Source organism: Prunus dulcis, chromosome 1 (assembly GCF_902201215.1).
Source record: "Prunus dulcis chromosome 1, ALMONDv2, whole genome shotgun sequence".
NCBI lineage: Eukaryota > Viridiplantae > Streptophyta > Magnoliopsida > Rosales > Rosaceae > Prunus > Prunus dulcis.
Genome location: NC_047650.1, coordinates 668745 through 693640, shown reverse-complemented (window position 1 = coordinate 693640; position 24896 = coordinate 668745). Strand labels below are relative to the sequence as shown.

General features: G+C 37.8%; 2 protein-coding genes across 3 annotated transcripts; one reads left to right on the top strand and one right to left on the bottom strand.

The window, feature by feature from the left end:
• Positions 1-556: 556 nt before the first annotated feature.
• On the top strand, positions 557-6522 carry LOC117614372 (high mobility group B protein 15). Of its 2 annotated transcripts, XM_034343168.1 has the most exons (8): positions 670-701; positions 948-1633; positions 1940-2193; positions 3728-3806; positions 4415-4577; positions 4661-4783; positions 5490-5902; positions 5994-6522. In XM_034343168.1, the coding sequence occupies exons 3-8, from the start codon at positions 2024-2026 to the stop codon at positions 6231-6233; spliced, it is 1188 nt and encodes a 395-aa protein (XP_034199059.1). In that variant the 5' UTR covers positions 670-701; positions 948-1633; positions 1940-2023; the 3' UTR covers positions 6234-6522. The 2 variants fall into 2 exon arrangements, with proteins under 2 accessions (XP_034199060.1, XP_034199059.1); XM_034343169.1 differs by lacking the exon at positions 948-1633 and having other exon boundaries at positions 557-701.
• A 1015-nt stretch (positions 6523-7537) lies between these two features.
• LOC117614476 lies at positions 7538-12567 on the bottom strand. The gene is made up of 4 exons (XM_034343296.1): positions 12269-12567; positions 11152-11849; positions 8838-10456; positions 7538-8204 (listed from the first exon to the last, which is right to left on the bottom strand). The coding sequence occupies exons 2-4, from the start codon at positions 11843-11845 to the stop codon at positions 8145-8147; spliced, it is 2373 nt and encodes a 790-aa protein (XP_034199187.1). The 5' UTR covers positions 11846-11849; positions 12269-12567; the 3' UTR covers positions 7538-8144.
• Between the last annotated feature and the right edge of the window lie 12329 nt (positions 12568-24896).

The following is a 24896-nucleotide window of genomic DNA, read 5'->3' as shown; positions in this document are numbered from 1 at the left end:
AGAAGAAGAAGAGAAAGGGGAGGGTGGGAAAAATTCTAAGGTGATTTAAATGCCATATTAATTACCAAAGAAGCTGCTGTTACGGCACCCATGTCTCTCACCCCCACCCCTTATTTTTGCTTTCTTTCTTTCTTATCCTTGTAATTTTTTGTTTTACTTTTACATACATAAAAAAAGAAAGAGTTTGTGCCGTTTCAACCGGAAAGTCAATAGGGCACGTTTTGCTAATCTCACGACACCTTTCACTTTCACCCACTTTCATTATTATTTCTTTACCTTAATTCCATATTTTATTTCTTAATTAATCACATCCCATTGTTTTCCCCATTCTTTTTTTATACGGTTCATTGAATTAATTGCTGCATAATACCAAAACTATCCTTCAAAACATATGGCATGCATCACAACTAGAGAGGGGATAAATTTGTCACTTGAAACAAATTTATATGTTTTATTAGGGTTTTCTTTCTTTTCTTATTGAGCATTCTGAAATTACCAGCAAAAAAAAGAAGAGCATTCTGAAATTGTCACCACTCAAATAAAAGAAAATACCAAAAAAGAAAAAGAAAAAGAAGAGAAGAGTTTGAAAAAGAACAAAAATAATATCCTCCCTTTGGTTATAATACCCAAATAAGCTTTCTTCCTTAATGTCATTTCATTTTGCATGCTCAAATTCTCCCTCTCTCTCTCTCACACTGTTGGTAAGTTTTATTTTATATATATTTACTTATTTATGTGAATGACTGGTTTATGTTATGTCTGTCATTTCTTCATCTGGGTTTTATGCAATATGCATTGTATATTCCTCAAACATATATTATTCTATTCCTCATTAATCCAAAGGATTATAAAGCATAGAAACACATAGAATACAATGGACAAATAAAATAATGAATAGTTTTGTATTCTATTGAGGGTAATTCTTAGTTTTACAATTTCTTACTTAGGCCTCCATGAAAGTGGAAGGACACAGCTCCTGATTTGAAATTTCAAAGGGTAGGGGGGTGTTCATTGGCAAAGGTGGAGTTTTGGGTCCTTGTTTCAAAAGGGTGCTCATTTTGATTGACGGGCACACTGGGCACTCTCAGCCCCAAACCCAACATGGTATTGGTATTGGGTATCTTCTAAATCTTTCATTTTTCTTGAGATGAGTGTCAGAAATTTGCAGAAAGGAGATGGAAAAAGCATTGGGCATTGTAAATGCAGATACCCATTTGATGTGCAATTTTGTACTACTTAATAGATATGTGATATCTTTGGAATGTCAGACAAGGCAATATAGGCTTATAATAGGCTTGTCAGTCTGGTTTCACACAGAGAGAGAGAGAGAGAGACACAGAGACTTTTGTATTATCTGAGTCTTTATTGCCATAGCCTAAAAGGTTTTCTGCTTTTAGCCTCTGTGTGCTTCAAAGACCTGAGCTTTTATTCTCGAGATTTTAATGGGTTCTTGCTGTTACATCCTCGGTACTCTGATGGAATTTATGGCTGTGACAGCTATGCTCTACCTTTTGCTTATTTTGGGCTTTGAATCTCTCCCTTGTTACTGGGAGTCAGTCATTTCATCGGCTCAGAGTTATCGTCAAGGCGGTCTTCATTGTTATTTCAGTTTCTCTCTGCTGCAATCTGCATGGTGGGATTTTTAAAACTTTTTGGGGTTTCTCTTTTTGTTCTTTCTTTTCAACAAATATTTATGTTTCACTTATCCTTTAAGTTTGTCTTCTTCCTCTGTGCACTTTTTTGGCTTTTTTCTCATCTGTTCGGATTGTTTCTTTGGCAATATTGTTGATGTGTTTCATGAGTTCCTGCCTGCATTTTGCATGCAGTTAGTTTCACCTACAACTGTTGCTCATTTGTTGATTTTCAACTCTTTTTCTCATTTCAATTTTTTAAGTAAAACCTTTTTGTTTTATTCACTTGTATTTATGGTTTTATGCAGTGAAGAACAAGTAGGGAGTGGTCTCGTTAATGTTTGAACAGGAAAGGGCAGGGGAGACTTGGATGTGGTGTGACGGTTTTGTCAATGGCATCCACATCTTATGCCAGCAAGAGCCCACTGCTCATGAAAGACACATCCTCTCTCTATCTTCCATACCCAGCACCTCTTGCTAAACACGAGGAAGTTGTAGCCAATCCTAAGCTGTTCATGGCTACTTTGGAAAAGCTCCATGCTTCAATGGGAACCAAGTTCATGTAAGCTTTATCTTTTCATCCTCTACCTTCAACTTCTCATCTTTTTGCTAGTACCAATTAACCTTTAACGTTAAAAAAATTTGCTATTGAAGGCAAGAATCATGAACTAAGGATTTTGCATCCATTGTTTTGGGTCTGCATGTTTGATTTATGGTGTGTTACTCGGGCGTAGTCATCATTTCCAGTTCCATGATATGCCGATCAAGTTCTCACCTTTTCCCAAAATCTCTTTTAAGTAATTGGATTTTTCTGAGATATCTAGTTTTGGTGGGTTTTTACATATTTTTCTTTTCTGTCGAACAAAATTTTCTGTTAAATTGTGCTGAACGGAGCACAAAGACCGCACTTTTATTTAATTGGTACATGGCCCTTTTTGGGTAAGGTGATCATGCTTCCATCTTGCAAACTTGAAAAGTTAAAGAAAAGTTTTCCTAACTGCTCACTGAAAAGTAACTTTATCCAACTCCTAGATCTGGTACTTTTGTTTTTGAGGATTTTTCTTTATGTATATTTCTGTGACAATTATTTAAGTCAGTATTTTCCTTTTCATGATTGCTTGAAATAACTCAGCCTTGATGTTATTGCCAATTTGATGCCTACTTATGTGGTATAGGAATGCCGATGTGGCACACATCTACACCAATTTTGTTTTTTGTTGAGGGTTGGTTATGTAGGATTTGTTTAAATTCTAGGAAGGTGAACTTTACATAGCAGGTGTACAGATCATCAAGAACTTTATAAAGGTAGATTATCAAGAGTTTCACTTGAATTGGAAGAGATCCAAATCTTCATATGAAATTCTTGAAGAGCTTGGGGTTTCTCAACGATGTTTTATGTTCCCGGTACATATCTCATAAACCATTGGGTTAGTTGAGGGTTGATGGATCGTGTGCATGAGCACAATGTTAGGATGACTGTATGAATATGGTCCAGAATACATTTCCATCCCACTAGACACTTCAAGCTCTTTGGCAAGTTTATGATATAATGGTTAAAAAGTCATTTGCTTTTTTATTGTTGGCAACCATCATATCAGTTTCAGCATTGAAAAGTGTTGGCTGCCTTTTTAGCATCTTTAAATTCCAGAGTCTACTCACTGCTCTTTCATGAAATTGACAATTTCAGACGGAATGCTTTGATGTGGTGTTATGGAGGAGTAGATGTAGATCAGTAGTGTCCAATAGCATATCTCCCCAGTATAGTAGACGACCTCCAAATTTAATTTATAATTTTAAGTCAAGGCTGACTTGCATTGGACTGGGGAGGTGTTGTTTGCATGACAAATATTAGAGCTATGTCTTTGTCATGTAGATTTATAGGTACCGTCTCAATAAACTTTTTGACTAAAACCACTCTTTTGTGAGTTATAATATTGCTAGGCAGGGTAGCATGCCTGCAAGGTAGAAGTAGCTTGTGCTTTTGTCGCACATTGTTGAGTACCTATTATGGGCATGTGTTTTCTCTTGTCCTCTATCTGTCTTATAATTCTGGAGTTTCTGTCCTGCTGTTGACGTTGTCTCTGTTGTAATTGTAGGATCCCTATTATAGGAGGAAAAGAGCTAGATTTGCATCGACTCTTTGTGGAGGTAACTTCCCGAGGGGGTATTGAGAAGGTAATAAATTCTACATTTAAATAGTCACATCAAACCTTCTTACATACATGACATTGAAAGTTAAAGGTTATGTGCTTATTCGAATTTGCGCGTGCTTTCCTTTTCAATTAGTTTGCTTATAAATTAATCTTATAACTTTCGACCAAAAAAATAAATTAATCTTATAACGGTCAATGGTGTGCAAAATATTCATGCTGGATATAAGAGTTGTGTAATAATTGCTTTTATTATATGTTTATCTGCATACATGTGTGTGTGTGTGTGTGTTGGCCTCTGTTTGTATCTGATTCTGATTCTGGGTATGGTATGAGTAATCAATCCGTCGAAGTGCTTCAATCCTTGTGAAAATCTTAATGTGTGTTTAGACTGTCTAAAGTTTCATGTTAGTCTGTGTTTCTCATATTTACTTACCTTTCTGATACCTGGTGGCTGCATGTGACAGTTTGAGGCTGTAGATGGAAGTTAGAACTGTAAACTTTTACATTTATGACTAGTCTTTTCTTAAAAGTCGGATAGGGGTGCCTAATTAATTTAACAATTGTTTCTCTTGTTCTCCAAAGAGGAGTACTACATAGTTCACTGATTTTCTAGTCCAATGGAGTTTGCAGATTATTAGAGATAGAAGATGGAAGGAAGTTACCGCTGTTTTCAACTTTCCATCCACAGCTACAAATGCTTCTTTTGTGTTGCGGAAATATTATAATTCATTGCTTCTCCACTATGAACAAATTTACTATTTTAAAGCTCAAGCATGGAATCCTCTCTCTTCTGGTGTGCCCATTGAACATGTAGCTTTCATTTGAATAAGTTCTTTGGACCAGTGCATTTTCATAACGCAACAATTTTTTTGGCAGATAATTCTCACAGCCCTTCAATGACAGCTGTTCCAGCTGCAAGGGGAGGAACTAAACGAAAAGCAGCTGAAGCTCATGCTACTATGCATCAGCCAACACAGATAAACTCAGAATTGCCTGCAGGTTCCTTTATTTTCTTCTTTCGAGCTTAGTTTCTCTTTTCTTTTCTTTTTTGTGGAAAAAATTGGGGTGGGGGGTTGTAGAGGCTTGTTTAGTACTGCCTTTGAAAGTCTTGCTGATTTGGTGCTTCTCCTTATTATTTTCCCCTCCCCCTCTTATTTTTTTGAAGAAACCTTTCTTTGGAGCAATTTTGGTTTGGAGGATTGTTTTTTATATTTTCCATTTCACATTTTGTTCTAGCAGTTAAACCGTTGTGCATAAATTCAGTATGAACAAAGTCTTCAATCTACCCAGACTTATATGGCATTGAAAGAAATGATTTTGTTGCATATTCCTCTTTCTAATTTACTTAGTAGAGAATGAACTTTGGATACTTTAAACCAGAAATCGCTTCAGTTATACGGACTCTGTAGGAGAATGCTTTTGACTTACTTCAGAACTGGTAGGAAACTAGATGTGTTATGATTTTGTTTCATTTCAGTACTGCATGGAACTTTCTTCCCAATGGAACTGTTTCTGAAATTTCTGTTTTTATTATATCCATTAGTTCTTTTTGCTTGTTGGGATGTTCTGAGAATGAAAACAGAACTGTAATTCTTGTGGCACTTCAATTGTAATAAGACTGATTTTTGGTTGATTCACATATTTTCTTTGGGTAAATGCTAACGATATATAACTTATAGTTCTCCTGTAACATTTCCTGTTGCAGCCAGGACAACAGCATCATCAGAAGATACTGTGACAGGGGTTATTGATGGGAAATTTGAAAATGGATATCTTGTTACCGTCATCAAAGGCTCAACGAAGCTAAGAGGTGTACTTTATCAGGCTCCAATGAACCCAGTACGTGGAGTTCCACAAGTCCCACAAAATTATAGCATGTTGGTTAACAGAAATGAGAGTGCCTCAGCTATTATTCCTGGTGTCCACCGTCGTCGCCGAAGGAAGAAATCTGAAATTAAAAGGAGGGATCCTGCTCATCCAAAACCCAATAGAAGCGGATATAACTTTTTCTTTGCAGAACAGCATGCAAGGCTGAAGCCACTTCATCCTGGGAAGGATAGAGAGATAAGTAGAATGATTGGTGAACTCTGGAATAAATTGAAGGAGTCTGAAAAATCAGTAAGGACCAATAATTTTATTATAAGAACTCAACTCATACGATATCATGTCCAAACAGTTTCAACAGGCACTGACACTTTTGCAATCTTAGGTGTATCAGGAGAAAGCCGTTAAAGATAAGGAGCGATATCGAATAGAAATGGAGGATTACCGGGAGAGGTTGAAAGCTGGTCAGGTCATTAGTGATGCAGTGCCACTACAACAGCGGTTTCCTGCAGTCAATCCAAGCATGGTTGAATCCGATGCAAAGATCGAAGAAACCGAGCCGAGAGACTCTCCACAAACACCAGATGAGAGCAATGAGAGTAATTCTAGCAAAACAGATAAGTGATTCTTGATGATGCTATAGCTGCAAAAAGAAGGATCTGGATGTAGAGGCATTTGCAGGAGCTGGAGCTGGAGCTGGAGTCGGTGCCTAGCATTGTGGACATGGAGATGTTTTCTGATGAGAGTATGCATCTGAGGAAGCATGAGAATGAGGTGGTGAAAAAGAAGAAAGCTTAGGTAGTAATCTAACCTAGACAGAAAGAGTCGATAGCTAATGAAGACAGCTTAAATTCTCTTTGACCAAGTAGGACTGACTGTTTATTTCTATCAAAGCAAAGCTTTTGCTTCGAGTATAGTTTTCTATATTTAACTTATAAATTTGCCTTGTATTAGCTTAAGTTAGTATGCTTTCCAAATTTCGTTACTTGTTTCATGGTAAGTGGTGCAGAAATTTGTATTTACTTTGTTCAACGGTTCAGTTATATGTTCCCATGAGTTACCAAAGATGGTCCATTTTCATTCGTGGGTTTTTAATTTTTTTTCTTTAAGGAAGATGCTAAACTTGCGACCTTCACAAATCAAGATTTATATACTTTTTTTTTCCAGACAAATCAAGATTTATTTATTCTGTGGATTTGTTGGAAATATTGTCGGGCTATCAGTGGACATTGGCATCCTTGCTCTCATTGAGTTCTACGGTTCTACACCACCCCCATGTTTTTTCAATGCAATGAGATAATATATGCTTAACAAATGCCAAATAGGTTGGGATATAAAAGTAGGGAGAGAAAGCAAGGATATGTAGCATTTTCCTTTTTATAATGGAATGCTTGTTGGACGAAATTTGCACTCCTCTGGTAATTGGAGCCCTGTTCTTCTATTCCTATTAAATGCAATTTCTAAGATCGTCGCTAGGCTCATCAAATTAACGTTATCAAATAATGTTTACCAAATATAATGCCACAGTTTCATTTTTATTAGAACTCAGTATACTTTAAAGTTTATATTGCTAAATTCGATATCTTGCTTGCAACTCAAGTAATTAAAACGATATATAGTTAAGATGGTATTTCATCCGATAATTAAGATGGTATTCTTCTCCATCAAGGTTGTGTTCGATTCTTCCTCCTCAATTATCAAAAATAAAAATCATGATATGTCTATATCAATTCATCACTTAGCCAAGTCAGTTTCCTAAGAAAACCTTCTGCTGAACGAAGTTCGTGATGTCAACAGATTAGAGATTACAAAGTTTTGTTTGTCGTGTGGTGTGGGGACTGGGCCGGGCAGGCTTCCAACAGTATACATAGCATCAAAAGCCGTTAAACAATCTGTTACACAGTAATTAACTGAAAGGCAGAAGGCAAATAAATAAATAGTATCTATCTGAAAAGCGAAAAATAAAAAAAGTCGAACAGGTTCCTTGTTTGTTTCTCGTCTCCTGAAAAAAAACGAAAGGCAGGGTTTTCTGCATCAAATTATAAATCCCAACACAAACCAAAACTGATGCTTCGACACTTGGGGAAGCCTTTGCCTTGTTTTGGAGGAGAGAAAAAAACTAGTCATGGGACACTTCCATTTATAAAAAAAGCTATCACCCAGCTGACCCAAGATAAAGGGAACTATTATGATGGAATATTAATTTTCAAATGGAACCTACAGTGCTTTGACATGGCCGAAATCATAATCTTATACCATCAAGAAGAAACTAATGTATTCTTTAATCACCATTATCCAGCCACCTCCTGTTTGTTACAGACTCCCATGAAAAAGGATCCTGCATTACTTATTGGATGTTCTCTATTTATGCGTCAAGTGAAAACTAGGTAACCAGCCAGAAGAAACATTTAGGTAGGAGTGTTGCTAAGCTGAAAGCGCTTCCCTGCATTGTCTGAAAATCAACATAACCAGCTTCCCATCAAAATTACCAGCTTCCCAGCTCTGTTACTTGTATGAGAGTACAGCTCCCGCCCTTTTAAGTACTTCTATGCACTTGTAGAGGTAAAGTTCGCCATCGTCTTTTCTTGGACATAACCTGAAAATTTAGTTTTCAGCAGTCAGCAACAGCCATTCATGTAAAAGAGACGGTAAAATGGCGATCACTAAAATCCATGTAATCTGACAATATGATAAGGATTAACTTTTCACATATGCGCACAAACACATGCAAAAAGAAGAAAAAATTATGACATGAAGGTCCACAAAAACTCCTCAATGACCCATTCTTTTTCCAGCCTCTCATTATTTATCCATGCTACCATCAAACGATACCCTTGCCTCAATTCTAATTTCCAGCAAAAAGCAATATTAAGCAACACCTACGCAGCTACACTTCTTTCTCCAGCCTCTCATCATCTATCATCAAACCACTCCCTTGTAATATTTTAATTTGCAACAGAGCACTTATAAGCAAGACCTACAATGCTACACCAGAAGAGCTAATTACAATTTACAATCTCTAGCAACTGGACAAAAGCCAGCAACATAAATGCAGCCAGCTGGCTAAGTATGCCACAGACGAATATCATTTAAGATATTACTAGATACTAGTTAACAGAAGAAACAAGGGTAAACAAAATAAAATAGTAAATAATAATGTATGCCACATATTTATTGGGAACAACATAGTCAATGCAGAGAGAAAAGAATGCAAATTCTGACAATTCACCTTAGATAGTGGAGGCAGCATTCCAGCCTGGCACTCGGCCTTTCCAGGCTCAGTTAACTGCTGAATCTCTCGAAGCTGGCTTGCTATATCTTCCAAAAGTTGCAGCTGAATTCTTTCCCTTTCTCTGTGCCCCACTGAGAAGTTGAGCTTCTCTCTTCCCTCTTGCACAATCCTTAACCTTTCCCTAAGCCGCTCGACTTCATTATCAATTTTAAATCTTTCATAATCAATTGCAGACATGGAATTTCTCCGCATATCAGAAGGTAAAGATCTGCCTCGAGGGCAACCCATTGTTAGCAATACACTAGCTGTGTCTGAACTAACTCTCTGGATTTTACGCTGAGTTTTCAACCCAGTTGTAGTTGGAATATCGCGTTTTCCAGAAATGTCTAAGGTAGCATTCACTGGTAGCTGTTCACTTTTCTCAGCACTCATTTCATTACACAGATGAGACTTGTGATCAATAACATGAACATCGAGAACACCAACCTGTGTATTAAACACTGTGCTACGTGGATCTTTGCTTCCCTCATCCTGGTTGTTCCCATGCTTGTCTATCTTATCATTATTGTACAGAATAGAAGTCCTATTTTCAGTACCAATCCCAGATGTCTTTGAAGCCAACCCTTCACATATGTTAGTGCTACCAGCTAAATTGAGTTCCTGCTCAATGGGAGGTACAATATTTTTATGCAAACCCAGTCCCTGGGGATTAGGTGACTGGCTGTGTTGTCGATATACCTCTAGCCTCTGGACATATTTTCCTTGAGAAACTGGTTTCTCATCCATAGACACCACTCCTTTTTCTTGAAACTCATGACTGATATCATCAGTACTATCTAAGAAACGTGGGTGGCTGTCAATGCTTGGATGCAAATGCATGTCAACCTGCTTCAAAGAGTCAACATCTCCCTCCAAGTCTGGAATTGGTAGTTCGTTTCCAAAAGTAAGAGTAAGATTTTTTATCTCAGTTGATGGGACCTCATAATCTGGAGAACTATGTTTCATTTCCAGCTTTGGCTCCTCAGTGATGGATTCACTCGTCCACTGCAGCATGGGTACCTGATCCTCACTTGAACGCAGTGCAGGCTTTTGTGCTTGTGTAGTAGCCACATCATGCATGTCAAAATCCACTTGATCTTCTCCAAAAAATATTTGCCTGAATTCTTCAACTTCCTTCACCAAGAAATGCTTTTCCCTCTCCCTCCTAACTAAGATCTCTTTGAGAATGTTCATTTCCTCAGCATCGTAAGCAGATTTTTCCTCTATCATCCTTTGATATTGCCTTGCCTCCATTTCTATTGATGCCTTCTCCTCTTGCAGGCGCAATATCATGGCCATGGCCTCATCTGCAGCAGTAGCAGCAGCATTTCTCTCCTTCTCCAGTTCAAGATAGAGAGCAGCACGAGTAGCGTGCTCTTCTTCAAGAGCCTGTTCCAGTACTCTAACAGTAGTTGTCTCATTACTGTCAAAACCTAGCTTCTCTCCTGCATTGCACCCAGAATCTTCAACAACTGATCCATCCTTACCCGTCGGTTTAGTTTCATCAATAGATTCTTTAAACTCAGGACGTGAAACGCTATCCGGCGAACTAATATATGTAGGAGCTTCAGTGCAATCTAAAAGTACACAAGCATCCACAGAACAAAAAGAAAGCAATATTAGCATAACATGTCCAGAAATAAAGCAATGATATGAGTCTGCAAGATCTTACATATCATTTCAAAATAGTTTCCACAAATATGTGTGAAATTTGGCTGAAGGAAAACACCTCAAAACTCAATCTTGAAAGGTAATATCTCAGAGTAAATCTATAGTTTAGAACTAAGATCCAATTCAATATTTATGAATTTCCTACTACAAAGCAAATGTCTCATACTGTTTCTCTTTTAGGAAAAAAAAAAAAAAATGTAAGAGATGTTAGTTTCTAAAAAAGAAATGTAACAAATATCTCTTCAAATGTTTGAAAACATAACAAAAATGGTATAAGGTTCAATTCTACCACATTATTCCTGCCATGGGCATCAAGAAAAGCATGGAACCATAAATGTCCATTTCATTCACATGCTATACGTGGCAACCACTTTGTTATAAACAATATTGTTTTAGTAATAAAACAAAAGTACCAACTGTTTTCCCCCTTTGTCATCTCTCTAAAAGGTACTACTTATGAAGTCTACGCAGGCAATTCAGCATTAATTTACTGGCTCTAAACAATGCCTTAGAAGTACATTATGAGAAAGAAATTGCACCAGAAAACCTAAAACAGCATTACAAAGACTCAATAGTCAGCTTTAGATTAAATGACCATCACCTCCTGAATTGACAAGAACTTCAGTAACCTCATTCCCCATTTTACTAATGCTGGAAGGAGATGTAGAAATGTCCCCTGCATCTGAGTAGAACACGTCATATGATGAAACTGATACTGGATTTCCATAATCAACAGAGCCCCCTCTGCGGCGGCGGCGGCGAAGTCTCGGCCTTCGACCTGAAACCTTCTTTGGCTTAAGTTCAAAATGTTGTTCCTTCCCAGCTTCAAAGTTTGCTACACCAAACTCAACACTCTGGTCATTCTCGGCAACTGAATCACTCTCAACCATATCTAGCAACCTCCTTTCTGACAATGAGCTACATGACGCTTCACCTTCAAACTCAAAATGCCCATTCTCGTAATATGTCTCATCTACGAACTTGGACTTTGAATTGATATTTGAGTTTTCAGACCATAGTACATCAAAAGGGAACTTGCTCTTCACTGCCCATTGAACTGCAGAGATTTTCTCACATGGGACATCCGCAAATTGCCTTTGAAAGCAGTGACTTTTCCTGGGGGTCCCAAAAAACCCATCACAAGGGCATGGCAGACACAATCCAAACACACTCACAAATTTGGAGGTAAAAAAGGCAACAGCTGCGGCACAAAGTAAAAGATAGGCTATTGCAAGATCAAGAAATGCACCCACTAGCTCGTTAAACCTCCACGAATGTATCATTTGGCACGTCATTTTCCTGAAAAATCATTTATCACTGATGCAGCTAACCAAACCAAACAATTGAACCTCTGCTCGAACACCGAAACACTAATTCAATAGAAAATCAAAATAAAAATTTCCATTTTGGTATGTTTCCGATATCATTTAGCACACAATGAACAATAATGAACCAAAGAAATTAAAATATATCAGAAGTTTGGATCTTGAATCTACCACCATTCAAATGACCTAATCAAACTCCAAATTTCAGTGCTTTCCAAGAAAATTCAAACAATTCTTAATACCCTAAAAAAAAGAGGAAAAAATCAAACAAACAACAGACAATATAATATAATATAGACTACAGAGAGTGAGATGCAATAATATCAATCAAACATGAACACAATTGGAGTAACAACAAGCAACAGAAAGCTATGGAGAGTTATTTTGACTCACCGAATTGAGTGAACGATTTTTGCACTCTGAAACTTTCTTTTTCTTCCTAATTTTGGGGAATGAGAGAGAACGGTTTTATCTTTAATGAGTCTGCGTGCCGTTAAGGGATGAAGGTGAAGGCGTTGAGGAAATGGACAGGCTTGGCCGCTTCGGGCAGCTCCCGGGGGCGATACGGCGCCGTCTTCTGCCACCGACTTCTCTCATCTTAATCCGGTCGAATCACACGTTATGATTTTGTCACTACTGTATATGTAGGAGCTTTGGATTTACTCTGATGAACTGATTTCAAGCACGTTATGATTTTGTTATGATCCCCTCCTGTAACAGTAAATTTCCTATAATGGTGCGCTTTTATTTTCCACGAAAAGAAAATTGATGGTATTTTGTATCAGTTTATTTAAAAAATTGGGGAAATGAGGAAAAACCCCAAAATACACCACCACCCAAAAACAACTCAGTGTATATTTTATAGTAAATTGAGCTCATACCCATTAAATTCATTTTAAATCACCTATTATCCTTTCTTTTAATTTTTTTAGTTAAAATACTCAATTTTTTCAAATAATACCCAATGAATAGGATATAACTAAGCAAGTTACTTAATATAACTTAAAATCTGATTTATTGTATTTTTCGGATTCCAAAACTACCCCTATTTATAAGTTCATGTGTTATGGGAGGTGTAACTAATGACACCTATTGAATTTGGAAAGATCTCCAAATAGTTGTAATGAATGTAGGAACTAATTTAGAAACTTATTTGAAATTAAATATTAAATTCCACATTAAAATATTAGTAATCTATTTTAGAATTAATGGTGTTTTCTTCTATGAATTACGACTAGTAATCTATTTAAAGTATTAGTAATTTAAATTCAACATTAAATTTAGAAATAAATGTTGTTTTCTTTTTATGAATTATACTACCAGTATTCTTTTTTATTATAGTTTTATGAATAATAGTGTACATTCTAATTATGTTGAAAAATAATTTGATAATCTATTTATTGTTTTGTTTTTAAAACATTTTTTTTAATGAACCTTTTTTTTCTCCAAATATTGTACTTTTTTTTTCTTTATTACTTGTTTTATGAAAAATAATTTGATCATATTTTTATTGTTTGTTTTATAAAAACAATTTTTTTTAATGAGCCTATTTTCTCTCTCAAAATAATGTACCTATTTTTTTTTCCCCTAATAATGTACCTAGTAAAACAATTTACCTAGTTTTTCTCCAAATATTGTACCTATTTTTTTTCTTTATTACTTGTTTTATGAAAAATAATTTGATCATCTTTTTATTGTTTGTTTTATGAAACTAATTTTTTTAAATAAATGAGCCTATTTTTTCTCTCAAAATAATGTACCTATTTTTTTTTTTCTTCTAATAATGTTCCTAGTAAAACAATTTACCTAGTATAACGAACCTATTTTTTCCGCGAAATTTTGTATCTATTTTTTTCTCTAAATAATGTACCTATTTTTTTTCCCCTCTAATAATGTATACCTAGTAAAACAATTTACCTAGTGTAATGAACTTATTTTTTTTCTTCTAAATAATGTACCTCTTTTTAATTTATAAAAAATGTGCATAAATTTCAATTATACAATGTACCTATTGACAGGACCCGACCCAATTTTCACTTTGGAATTCGAGCCAAGTCCTGTGCGTATCCGACACCTGGCTAATGTCGGGCATAAAGGACCTTTTTACCCTTCTTGTTTCAAATTCTTTTTAAACTCTCCCTTAGACTTCTGCCGGAATTTCGGCAGAGTCTCTCTTGTAATTTGACCAAACCCAAATTTTTTCCACCTTTTAAACAATCAAATAATTTCACACAAACTGCCAGAATATGATAATCACTTAATTGCCAGCTTCAGTTTTCCACTAAAACCAGATATCATAGCAAATTCTAAAGTTCACAGGATTTCAAGAATTTTTCCACAAAACTCTACCTTACTTGGTGGTGCGGAAGCTAGGGATGGCCCGGTGGTGGATCCTGCGCACTTCTACGGCCTGGAGGCGAAAAACAGGTTGAAAATGTGAGTGGACAAAAATAATGTTCTTGAAAACAATTTTTTTTAAACATAATAACCCCCATTTAAAAATAAGAAGGGATCTAAATCGAGGGTTTGTCTACATTTCAAATAAGCATGTAAAAACCTACTGATGACTGTGCTTGTATAACTGAACAAATATGTAAAGATATAAATGCACGAATATCAAAGAAACTGATATAAAATAACTGAAAGTCATAATTGAATAAAAGAAAACTCAAAATCCTTTGAAAATACCACCTATTTGTACCCCTGTCATATCCGTCAATTCCCCTGGGTCTCGGGCACCACGCAGTCTACCCGAGCCGCAAACTGGAGAAATCAGGGGACTATGATCAGCCTGATCTGCCGGCAGGTCCTCGATGACACCAAGTCAGCTCGAGTCGCTCAGGCAGGATGCAGGGGACCGTAGTTAGCCTGATCCGCAATCCTGGCAGGTCTCGGGGACACAGAGTCAGCCGAGCCGCAATCCTGGCAGGTCTCAGGACACCAAGTCTGCCGAGCCGCAAATCCTAGCACTCACGGTCCGAGCGTCCCGGTAACTCGTGAGGCAAAGTCAAGTGCACTGACTGAACTACAATCAGACTGGATGTCCGTAGACATCGGTCCGACTCTGGGTAATCACCAAAAGTAATGGGTACACGGTGGTTTTCTTTGAAAATAAAGTATTTTAAGAAAAGTCTACTAACTCACTGCATCTCAGTAAATCTGAATCGTAACTGTATCTCCTCTGGTAAAGTTCTCAACCTCTGTTTTTAATATTACTGGAGCTTCAATAATTAAGCCTCACGTAAATTAACGTACTTAATAGGACAAATCATACTCGAGAAGAATAGTTCATAAAACTTATTCAAATAAACTCAGTTATAAAAGCTTATTTATATAAAATCAATATAAAATTATTTAAGTAAAATTGTTTATATAAATCATTCATGTAACTCATTTATATAAAATCATTCATGAAAGAAAGTCCACTCACAGATGGTCCGAGCTAATTGGGCCCTTCGAAGGTCCCGGCTGCGGGTCGACCGGACCTCTGGTACCTGATTATCCATAAATAATAAATCAATAAACTGCTGAATAAAAAGAATTTAAATTAAACACCCTACCCCCGGCTCCTAGAAATACGTGCGCTCAATTTTTAAGTTACTCCTATGCCCACAATAGCTTTTTAGATAGTTAGAACGGTCTTAAGAGGCCCGAAGCCTCATTAAGCGATAAGATGCCAGATCGGCCGATCCGAGACCGTGGGTTCACGGTCTCCGATGGCCAATCTGGGCTTCTCTGAAGGTTCCTTACAGAGAAGGAACCATGTTCCGCGAATTTGGTCCGAAACGGACGGTCGGATTAGCCAAAATCGTGTTATCGCTTAAAATCCAAACCCTAGCCCTAGGGTTCGCGATTTCGGAGTATCCGGGACTCCGATTCGCAATCCGTCGAATCCTACATGATCCTGAAATCATGTAGTACGACATATCCAAAATTGAGTGCGATCCAACGATTCGACGACACTGCACCCAAGGGTCGTGCAATATGGAAAATCCGTTCGGGGCTCAAACGGACTCCGAATCGAGATCCGCGAAATCCTACGCGCTCGTGATGACACGAGGGTCACAAAACTGCACAGAATTACTTCACTACCCTCGCCCATGCGTCCCAGCACGCGCGGTCAGATTTGGGTGTCTTAAGCGATTTCGGGTGGCCAAAAATTCTCGGAACCAAGACTCCAAATTCCTATCCTAGGTAAAACACCCCATTTGGAGTCACTTTTGTTCTTGGACATACCCCAAAAAGTGACCAGAAACAGTAGATCTCGGCGGCCGAAGTTTCGGCCAGAATTCAAGTCGAAAATTGATCGCTTTAGAGCTAAAATCGATCGAAACCCATACATCCATCAGCTAGAACACGAAAAATACTGAGAAACCATACCTTACTCGATTGATTTGGTGGAGAAACGAAGGAGAAATTCGAGCTGGAAGATCGGTGAAACTCGAGTGAACATCCGTCAGAAATCATGGTTTTCCGACCAGCTCCGGGCGGCCCAAGGGTGGAGGTCGGTCAGGTCTTGATGGCGAGAGGGAGGCGGAGCCGACGGTACCCTTGCCGGAGGTCAGCTCGGCCTGTGGTGGCCGGGCCGTCGTTGAGAAGGCGAAGAGTCGCACGGCTAGGGTGCGACGGGAGAGAAAGAGAGAGGAGAGAGAGAAAGCTGAGGAGAGAGAGAGAGAGAGAGAGAGAGGGAAATGGATAAAAATCTGACTTTTTCTCTAAATTACCGTTTTGCCCTTCGCGGTATTTAGACCATATCTTCTTCGTTACAGCTCCGATTCGGGTCTACTCCGTGTCTACGGACTCGTTTCGCCGTGCTCTACGCAATGGCGTAAATGGAATTGCCAAATTATTTCTCGATCAAAAAGTCAATTTTCCCCTATTAAATAATGCGAGGGCAAAATTGTCTTTTCGCTAGAAGATATTATCCTTACCTTTTAGATATTTTATTTCTTTTTAGATATTTTGTTTTGAGTTATTACACCTATTTTCTATAAATTATTGTGTACCTATTTTTAATTTATGAAAAATATACGAAGATTTCAATTACAAAGTAACTGACCTATTTTTGTTAATTTTTTGGGAGATTCACTATTATACCCAATATGGGGGCCCAAATTATAAAAATACCCTATACAAAATGGACTTTAGAAACACACCCAAAGCCCATTTATAACATAACAAAAAAGCTTTTAACTTCTTATAAATTACAAAACTAACATCAATTTCTTAAAACAAGCCCAACCCCAAAATCTCATAAAAATACCCAAAGCACTCAATAGGACATCAAAGTAATTTAATAATCAATATTAAATTCAATAAGGCTAGCTATCATTTTTTGGGTTTTTTTTGGGTTTGTTTATAGGAATTCAATTGTGTAGGGTTTATTTATAATATTAGTGCTAGAAATGGGTATATCACTAAATATCTCTAATTTTTTTTGGTAAATAATATATCTATATTTTTATACGTATATATTTATGTTTATATTTTTCATATGTACATTATTGGATATGTAATTTACATATTTTTTTTATTTGCAATTTTAAGGGGCCATATGTTAGAGGGAATGGCAACCAAAAGAAATGGGGTGATTGATATGCTATTAATAGGGATTTTTAATTATAATTATGGCAGTTAATGAAATGCATGGAATAAATTATAAATAAAATATGAAATCTGATGGAAAGGATGTAGAAACATAGGAATACCACGACCTCTTATATCTTACTTGTCATTTAAGTTTGAAATTGGGTTTTACACATAGATTTATAGAATGATGGGTATATGTCTAGGAAATAGAAATTGTAGGGACCTATATTGGACAAGCCCAAGGCTTATTTTTTGATATACCCTATGAAAGTGTATTTAAGTCTCACTTTATCCCCTGAAACTCATTTTGTCTCACTTTACCCCATTTTTCAGCTAGTGTGTGTCTTGGGGACACGCACTAGCAAGGCTTGTGGTCGCTTGAGACCTTCATGGTTGATATGCCTACTGCCATGGGGTCACTTGACCCCATTTGTCCCTCTATGCATTCACCCCGAAGGGGAGGGGTGGGTGGTGGCTCTGGCTAAGGCGATGGTTGGGTGAGGGAGGTGGTGGTTGGATGTCAAAGTTGAGGTTGTGGCGGTGGGAATGGGGAATATCTTTTTTTGTAATGGTTATAACAATGTTTTGTGTTTTGCTATCTCAATGATACGTGAAAAAGTTATCTCATATGTCATTATTTTATTGATCGGGGATAACAAAAAGTGGTATCCCCGTTGCATGAGAGTATCTCTCGGATGGGTGGGGTGGATCGGAGAAGGAGACATTTTTGTTATCAATTTTAACAGAATTTTGGATAGAGTTAACTGTAAAGGGAAAAATGGAACAACAAACTTGACTCAAAGGGATAAAATGAGTCATTTGAACCTTCAAGGGCAAAGTGAAATATGTTCTTCAAATAAGTTTATTTAGAATGAATAGGTTTTACATTATATGACTTGTTTTTTTAATTAGGAAACACTTCTTACGCATAAACCTCACCCCAGTCTGGAAACAAATTTCAAACAACACACTAAAACCAATACTTGTTTCAACAAAAAAAATACACACACACAAAACAAACACTATTTGTAGCGCCAATAAGCCAATACATGATCGAGTCCTTGTTACTCCATGTAGGTCTGTTGTGGAACCTTTGTGAAGATTCCCTTTATGAGATCATAGTAGAGGCACTAGTACAATTTAATATTTGCGCGACGAATAAATTTTCGTCGCGCAAAAAACACTGATGCGACGAAAAAAAAATTCCGTCGCTCAAACAACAGAAAACTAGCGTGACAAACAGATTCGTCGCGCAAACAATCTATGCGCGACTTAAATTAATTTCGTCGCGCAAAGGTAATGCATAAAAGCCCGGTTTATTTTGTTGGCGCCAAAATCTTGCGCGACGACAAAAATCGTCGCGCATGAAAATATTGCGCGACAATTATAAGCATTCGTCGCGTAAAGATTAACAGAAAATTGGCTCTCTTTTTCGGCGGTAAAAAAACTTGCGCGACGAGAGATTTCGTCTCAAAAGACAACTTAGCGCGACGAAAAAATTTACCGTCGCGTAAGAAAACGAGGGTTACTTATTTTTGGCGCCAAAATGAAGGGTGGATAACCCTTTTTTTTTTGCGCGACGGACTTAAATTTCGTAGCGAAAAGTTTAATGCCGGTGCGATTTTGTGGGACGAAACAGACCATTTGCGCGACGTCATGTAAACCATGCGCGACGAAATTTATAATTTGCGCGACGAAATTATGTGCGACGAAACATTTTTTTCGTCGCGCAAAAAAAGCAAATGTCGGCATGTAATTGCGCGACGGAAATGTTGTTTTGTGCGACGAAAAAATGCCCTTTTGCGACGGCATTTTGCGCGATGAATTCTCATATTCTTCGTCGCGCAAAGTCCTTCTTCTTCATATTAGTATCTGCCATTGCAGAGGCAGAATGCAGAAATTGCATTCTGCCTCTCTCTCACTCCCCTTGCCGCTGCTCTGCTGTGAATTCAGTACGTTCGTTCATTTGGTATGTATTTTTGATAGTTAGTTTAAATGTATTAATGTAAATTCGTACTAACGCTATTAATTTTGTTCTCGTTAGGGGTATCTGTGATTAGTGATTAGTGATTAGTGGAGAACGATTGAGAAGGTATGTTATTGTAAAAGTTTGTTTGTTATGTTTGTAATTTTTTTGTGAAGTTATATGTGTATAATGTTGTGAAATTGTGCGTGACGTAGCACAATGTGTTGTGATGTACGAAGTTAATTGAAATTAACTTCGTACTTTTATTTTTATGTTTAGTAACACGAAGTTTCCCGTTCGAGATTAGTTGGATTTCGTGCATGGATGCGTAAGGCATGACTGCGGTCCAATTAATTCTTGAATTGTCCCATTATTTGGACAGTTTGGTAATGCATAGTGTTTTCACATAATCTTCGGCTACAGGATTAGGTTTCGATTGTGGAGATTTCGGTGTCATCTCGGTACGTTCTTCAGGTGGTACGTAGGTATTTATACCTATGCCCACTTCAAGAACTGTGTCGAGATGCTGCCGAAATTAATCCACGCCGAAATCTAATCTCATGTAGCCGTAGGTTACGTGACAGGACTATGCATTCCCGAATGGGATAGGGCCCTTACCGGAGGCATAAGGTGACATTATAACTTCGTATGAAGTTGTTGTGATTGTTGTGTCGTGATTGTGGTTTCAGGAATTATGAGCAGAAGGTGGATACAGAACCCGAATAGATGCGCAGACGAAAACTTGGATGGAATCGAGGATTTTATTGAGTTTGCACGTAGACACAACCCGAGTGCAACTAGAATCCGTTGTCCTTGTAGGAGGTGTAACAACACGTTCTGGGAGACAATTGAAAATGTTGGATTTCATTTAGTAAGGAATGGAATGATTGAAACATATAGCATTTGGAATCTTCACGTCGAACAAGTAGACCATGCTTCGTCTTCAAATGCCCCAAGAGTGGACAATGTTGAACCTATTGTGGATCCTAATGATCAAGTCATGGGTATTATACAGGATGCTTTTCCATTCGCATCGACCAACATCAATCAAGAAGGGGAAGATGACGTGCCTACACCAATAGACAGTGCGGAGTTTGAACAGTATGAAAAACTGTTAAAAAATGCCAACCAAGAGTTATACCCGGGGTGCGAGAGTTTTTCCGCTCTCACTGCCATTGTGGAGCTAATGCACGGAAAAATAAAGTATCGTATGTCGAACTTGTGTTTCGATTACTTTTTTGGGGTTTTCAAGAGAATGCTTCCGACGGACAATTGTTTGCCGAAAGACCATAAACATGCACAGAAGGTGTTGCATGGTCTTGGATTGGGTTATGAAAAAATCCACGCTTGCAAAAAAAATTGCATGTTATTCTACAAAGAGCATGAAACGTTGGATACATGCCCTATATGTAATGAGTCGAGGTTCAAAATGACATCCCAGAATAGAACAACTAAGATACCACAAAAACTCATGCGTTATCTGCCCCTTAAACCTAGGTTGCAGCGATTGTATATGTCGACGCATACTGCCACAGACATGAGATGGCATAAGGAAAAACGGGTAGACGATGATGTGATGCGGCATCCTGCAGATGGGGAGGCATGGAAAGAGTTCGATCGAATGTTCCCCGAGTTTGCTGCTGATCCCCGAAATGTTAGATTGGGACTTGCCACCGACGGATTCAATCCGTATGGGGTTCTAAACCAACACCACAGCACTTGGCCGATTTTCGCATTCCCATATAATTTGCCGCTTTGGAAATGCATGAAAAAAGAATACATGATGATGACTGTTTTGATAACTGACGATCCTGGCAGGTCAATTGATGTGTACTTAAGGCCTCTGGTTGATGAGCTGAAGGATTTATGGACAAACGGTGTTCGCACGTATGATAAATCAACTGGGAGGATGTTCACTTTGCGGGCAGCAGCTATGTGGACTGTGAATGATTTCCCAGCATATGCAATGGTTTCTGGGTGGAGCACAAAGGGTTATATGGCATGTCCTGTATGCAAGGAAGATGTAACTTTTGGTTGGCACGCTGGAAAAGTTTGTTACCTTGGTCATCGGAGATGGTTGCCATGGGACCACGAATGGCGGGAAAAAGATAAAGAGTTCGACGGGAACACAGAGCGTCGCCTCATACCTAGAGAATGGTCCGGTGATGAGATCTTGGAACAGCTGAACCGTTTGGATTTTGCTCCGTTCGGAAAAACAGTGAGTCGGACCAGACCTTCTACCCATTTGAACTGGACGCACAAGCCTATGTTTTTTGAGCTCCCATATTGGTCGAAACTGAAATTGAGGCACAATCTAGATGTCATGCATGTTGAGAAAAATGTATTCGACACATTGGTGGGCACGATTCTAGATATCGAGGGGAAGACGAAGGACACGATCAAAGCTCGCCTTGATTTGGAAAGAATGGGCATACAAAGGGGTTTATGGATGAATAGGGACAGTGATAAAGCTAGAAGGGATCTTGCATTCTTTTCTATGAAACCGAATGACAAAAAAGAGTTTCTAAAGTTTGTATCGTCTGTCAAATTTTCCGATGGGTATGCTTCTAATATCGCACGTTGCGTGAATGTCGATGGGGGTAAATTTATTGGACTTAAGAGCCATGACTGCCATGTGTTTATGCAACGCCTACTTCCTGTGGGTATTCGACACCTACTGCCGGAAGATGTGGTGAAGCCAATCATCTTGTTATCCAGATTTTTTTCCCAACTGACGGCAAAAACATTGCGAAGGACACACATGTTTCAGTTGCGCCATGACATTGTCCAAGTCCTATGCAAGTTTGAGATGATATTTCCTCCAGCTTTCTTTACAAGTATGATGCACGTGATGGTTCACTTGCCATAAGAGGCATTGCTTGCTGGTCCTGTCAACTATCGCTGGATGTATCCAATAGAAAGGTATATAATCCTTTTCGTTTGTGTATGCATCATTATCACAGGCTTGCTAATTTGTATCATATCTTTTTATTTTGACAGGCTTCTCGGAGAGCTAAAAAAAAGTGTACGCAACAGGGCGAAGCCCGAAGGATCAATTATAGAGGCTTGGGTTCAATATGAGTCGCTTACTTTCTGTGGAATGTATTTAAAAGATGTGGAGATGGCTTTCAATCGTCCTCAGCGTAATAACGACGGAGGTATGAGAAAGGAAAAACTTTCTGTTTTTGCCCAAAGCGCACGGCCCTTTGGAGATCCTGGACGAGGTGAGTCGTTTTCTAGAAATGACATGGAAGTAGCGCATTGGTTCGTACTGAACAATTGTGATGAGATAATGGCATACTTAGATGAGCATGAAGAGATGATGAAGCGAGAACATCCATCACATTTAGTTGCCCAGAAACAACGTGAATTATTTCCACAATGGTTTTTGGAATCTGTAAGTTATAAGTGTTTTGTATTTGACAAATATAAATTGTAGTATTTAATTTTATCAGACTAACATGTGAATGGTTTTCTATTATATTAGGTGAATAAGTTGAAATCATCGAATTCCCCCATGTACAGTGATGAGTTATATAACTTGGCCTTCGGCCCTATTCGCGCTGAATTGTTTTTCGGTTGTTATATTAACGGTGTTAAATTTTTGGGGGCTGCACGAGATGACAAGTTGTGTACGCAAAACAGCGGTGTCCATGTCCCAGGTGGAGGCGAAAGTACAAACATTGATTTCTATGGCAAACTCACAAATGCCGTTCAATTGCTTTACAAAGATCGATACCAAGTGATCATGTTTAAGTGTCGATGGTTTGATAGCAACCCAAATAGGCCGGGAAGTGTTAAAATCGACCATGGCTTACTATCTCTGAACATTAACAGAACTTGGTATGATGACGACCCTTACATTTTGGCGAACATGGCAACACAAATTGTGTATCTAGATGACCCTAAAGCCGGGAGCAGTTGGAAAGTTGTTCAGAAGATGGATCATAGGAACGTGTATGCTATACCAGAACTAGACCTAACTGACAATGACGTCGACAATGTGGCTGACCAACGTTTAGAATCATCAATGGAAATTGATGCGGAAACACTTCGAGATACACATGTTATACAAGAACCGTTTCAAATCCAAGGAGTGTCTTCAATTGAAATACCGATTCAGTCAATTACAATTGACCTCGGGGATCTTCCAAGATTCGATGTTGCAGTGGGCCCGAGCAGCAAAGATGATGTAGTTATAGTAGACGAGGAGGAGGAGGATTGGGAGACCGAAAGTGATGATAGCGACGATAACAAAAGTTATTATAGTTCAGATGATGAATAATTACATTTGTTCTAATTTTATTATGTTAGTGTACAGACTTTGTGTAATACAAATGTTTGAATATATATAGTACAAATATCCAAACCTTATATATGTGCACAACTAAAACTTTATTCAAATAAATTTAGTTATAACACATTTGTAAATCAATATATCCAAACCCTTTTAATAATCATTTTTAATTTTTGTTTTTGACAAAACACATTTATAAAATGAAAATGATACAAAATTTGTTATAAAACATTGATTGATCAATAAATATATCCAATCATTTTTATACAAAGTTTGAAAACTATTGACAATAAACATTTTTCAAAACTGAAAACCCTTGCGCGACGAAGTGTTTGCGCGACGGAGGAAAACTCGTCGTGCAAAGTTTGCGCGACTCAAAATACACTAGTCGCGTGAAGTTAATTAATTGCGCGACAAAGAGTCCCTCGTCACTCGCTAAAGTTTGCGCGACGATAAACATATGTTCGTCGCGCAATATATATTATTTTATAATATATATTATATATACACATATATATTTGAAATTGACGATCGAGTTAGAGTATTGTATTCATATAGGGTCATGGAGTGTAGGTGTAAAAATTCATCAAAATCGGAGTTAAAATAACCGTTAAATCATGAGTTATCATTTATAACCGTTCAAAAGTTTTGTCCCGTTACTTGATCTCTGAATGTTTTTTTTTTTTCGATTTTTGGGGTCTAAGATCTCGAAGTACAAATAAACGAGTTTGGCGGCTGGATTGCTGAAACAACTTTCGTAGAATGCGTTTGGCATAGCAACCATATATTCACAAACAATAACTAGTTTACTTATACATTCGTTAAACATAACATAACATGATGTCATATCACCCTAGTGTAAACATCTGAAATTGAAGATCAAATTGACCAATTGTATTCATATAGGGTAAAGAAAAGTAGCTGCAAAAAATTACACAAATCAGAGCTAAAATAACCGTTAAATCTTGACTTTTCATTTACAACCGTCGACAAGTTTCGTCCTGTTACTCTATCTCTGAATGTTTGTTTTTTTCGATTTTTGGCACATACGATCTCGAAGTGTAAAAAAACAAGTTTGCCGGTTGGATCATGAAAACTAGTTTCGGGTTTAGGGTTTCTGCAGTTTAAGGTTTAGGGTTTAGGGTTTAGGGTTTACGGTACAGAGTTTG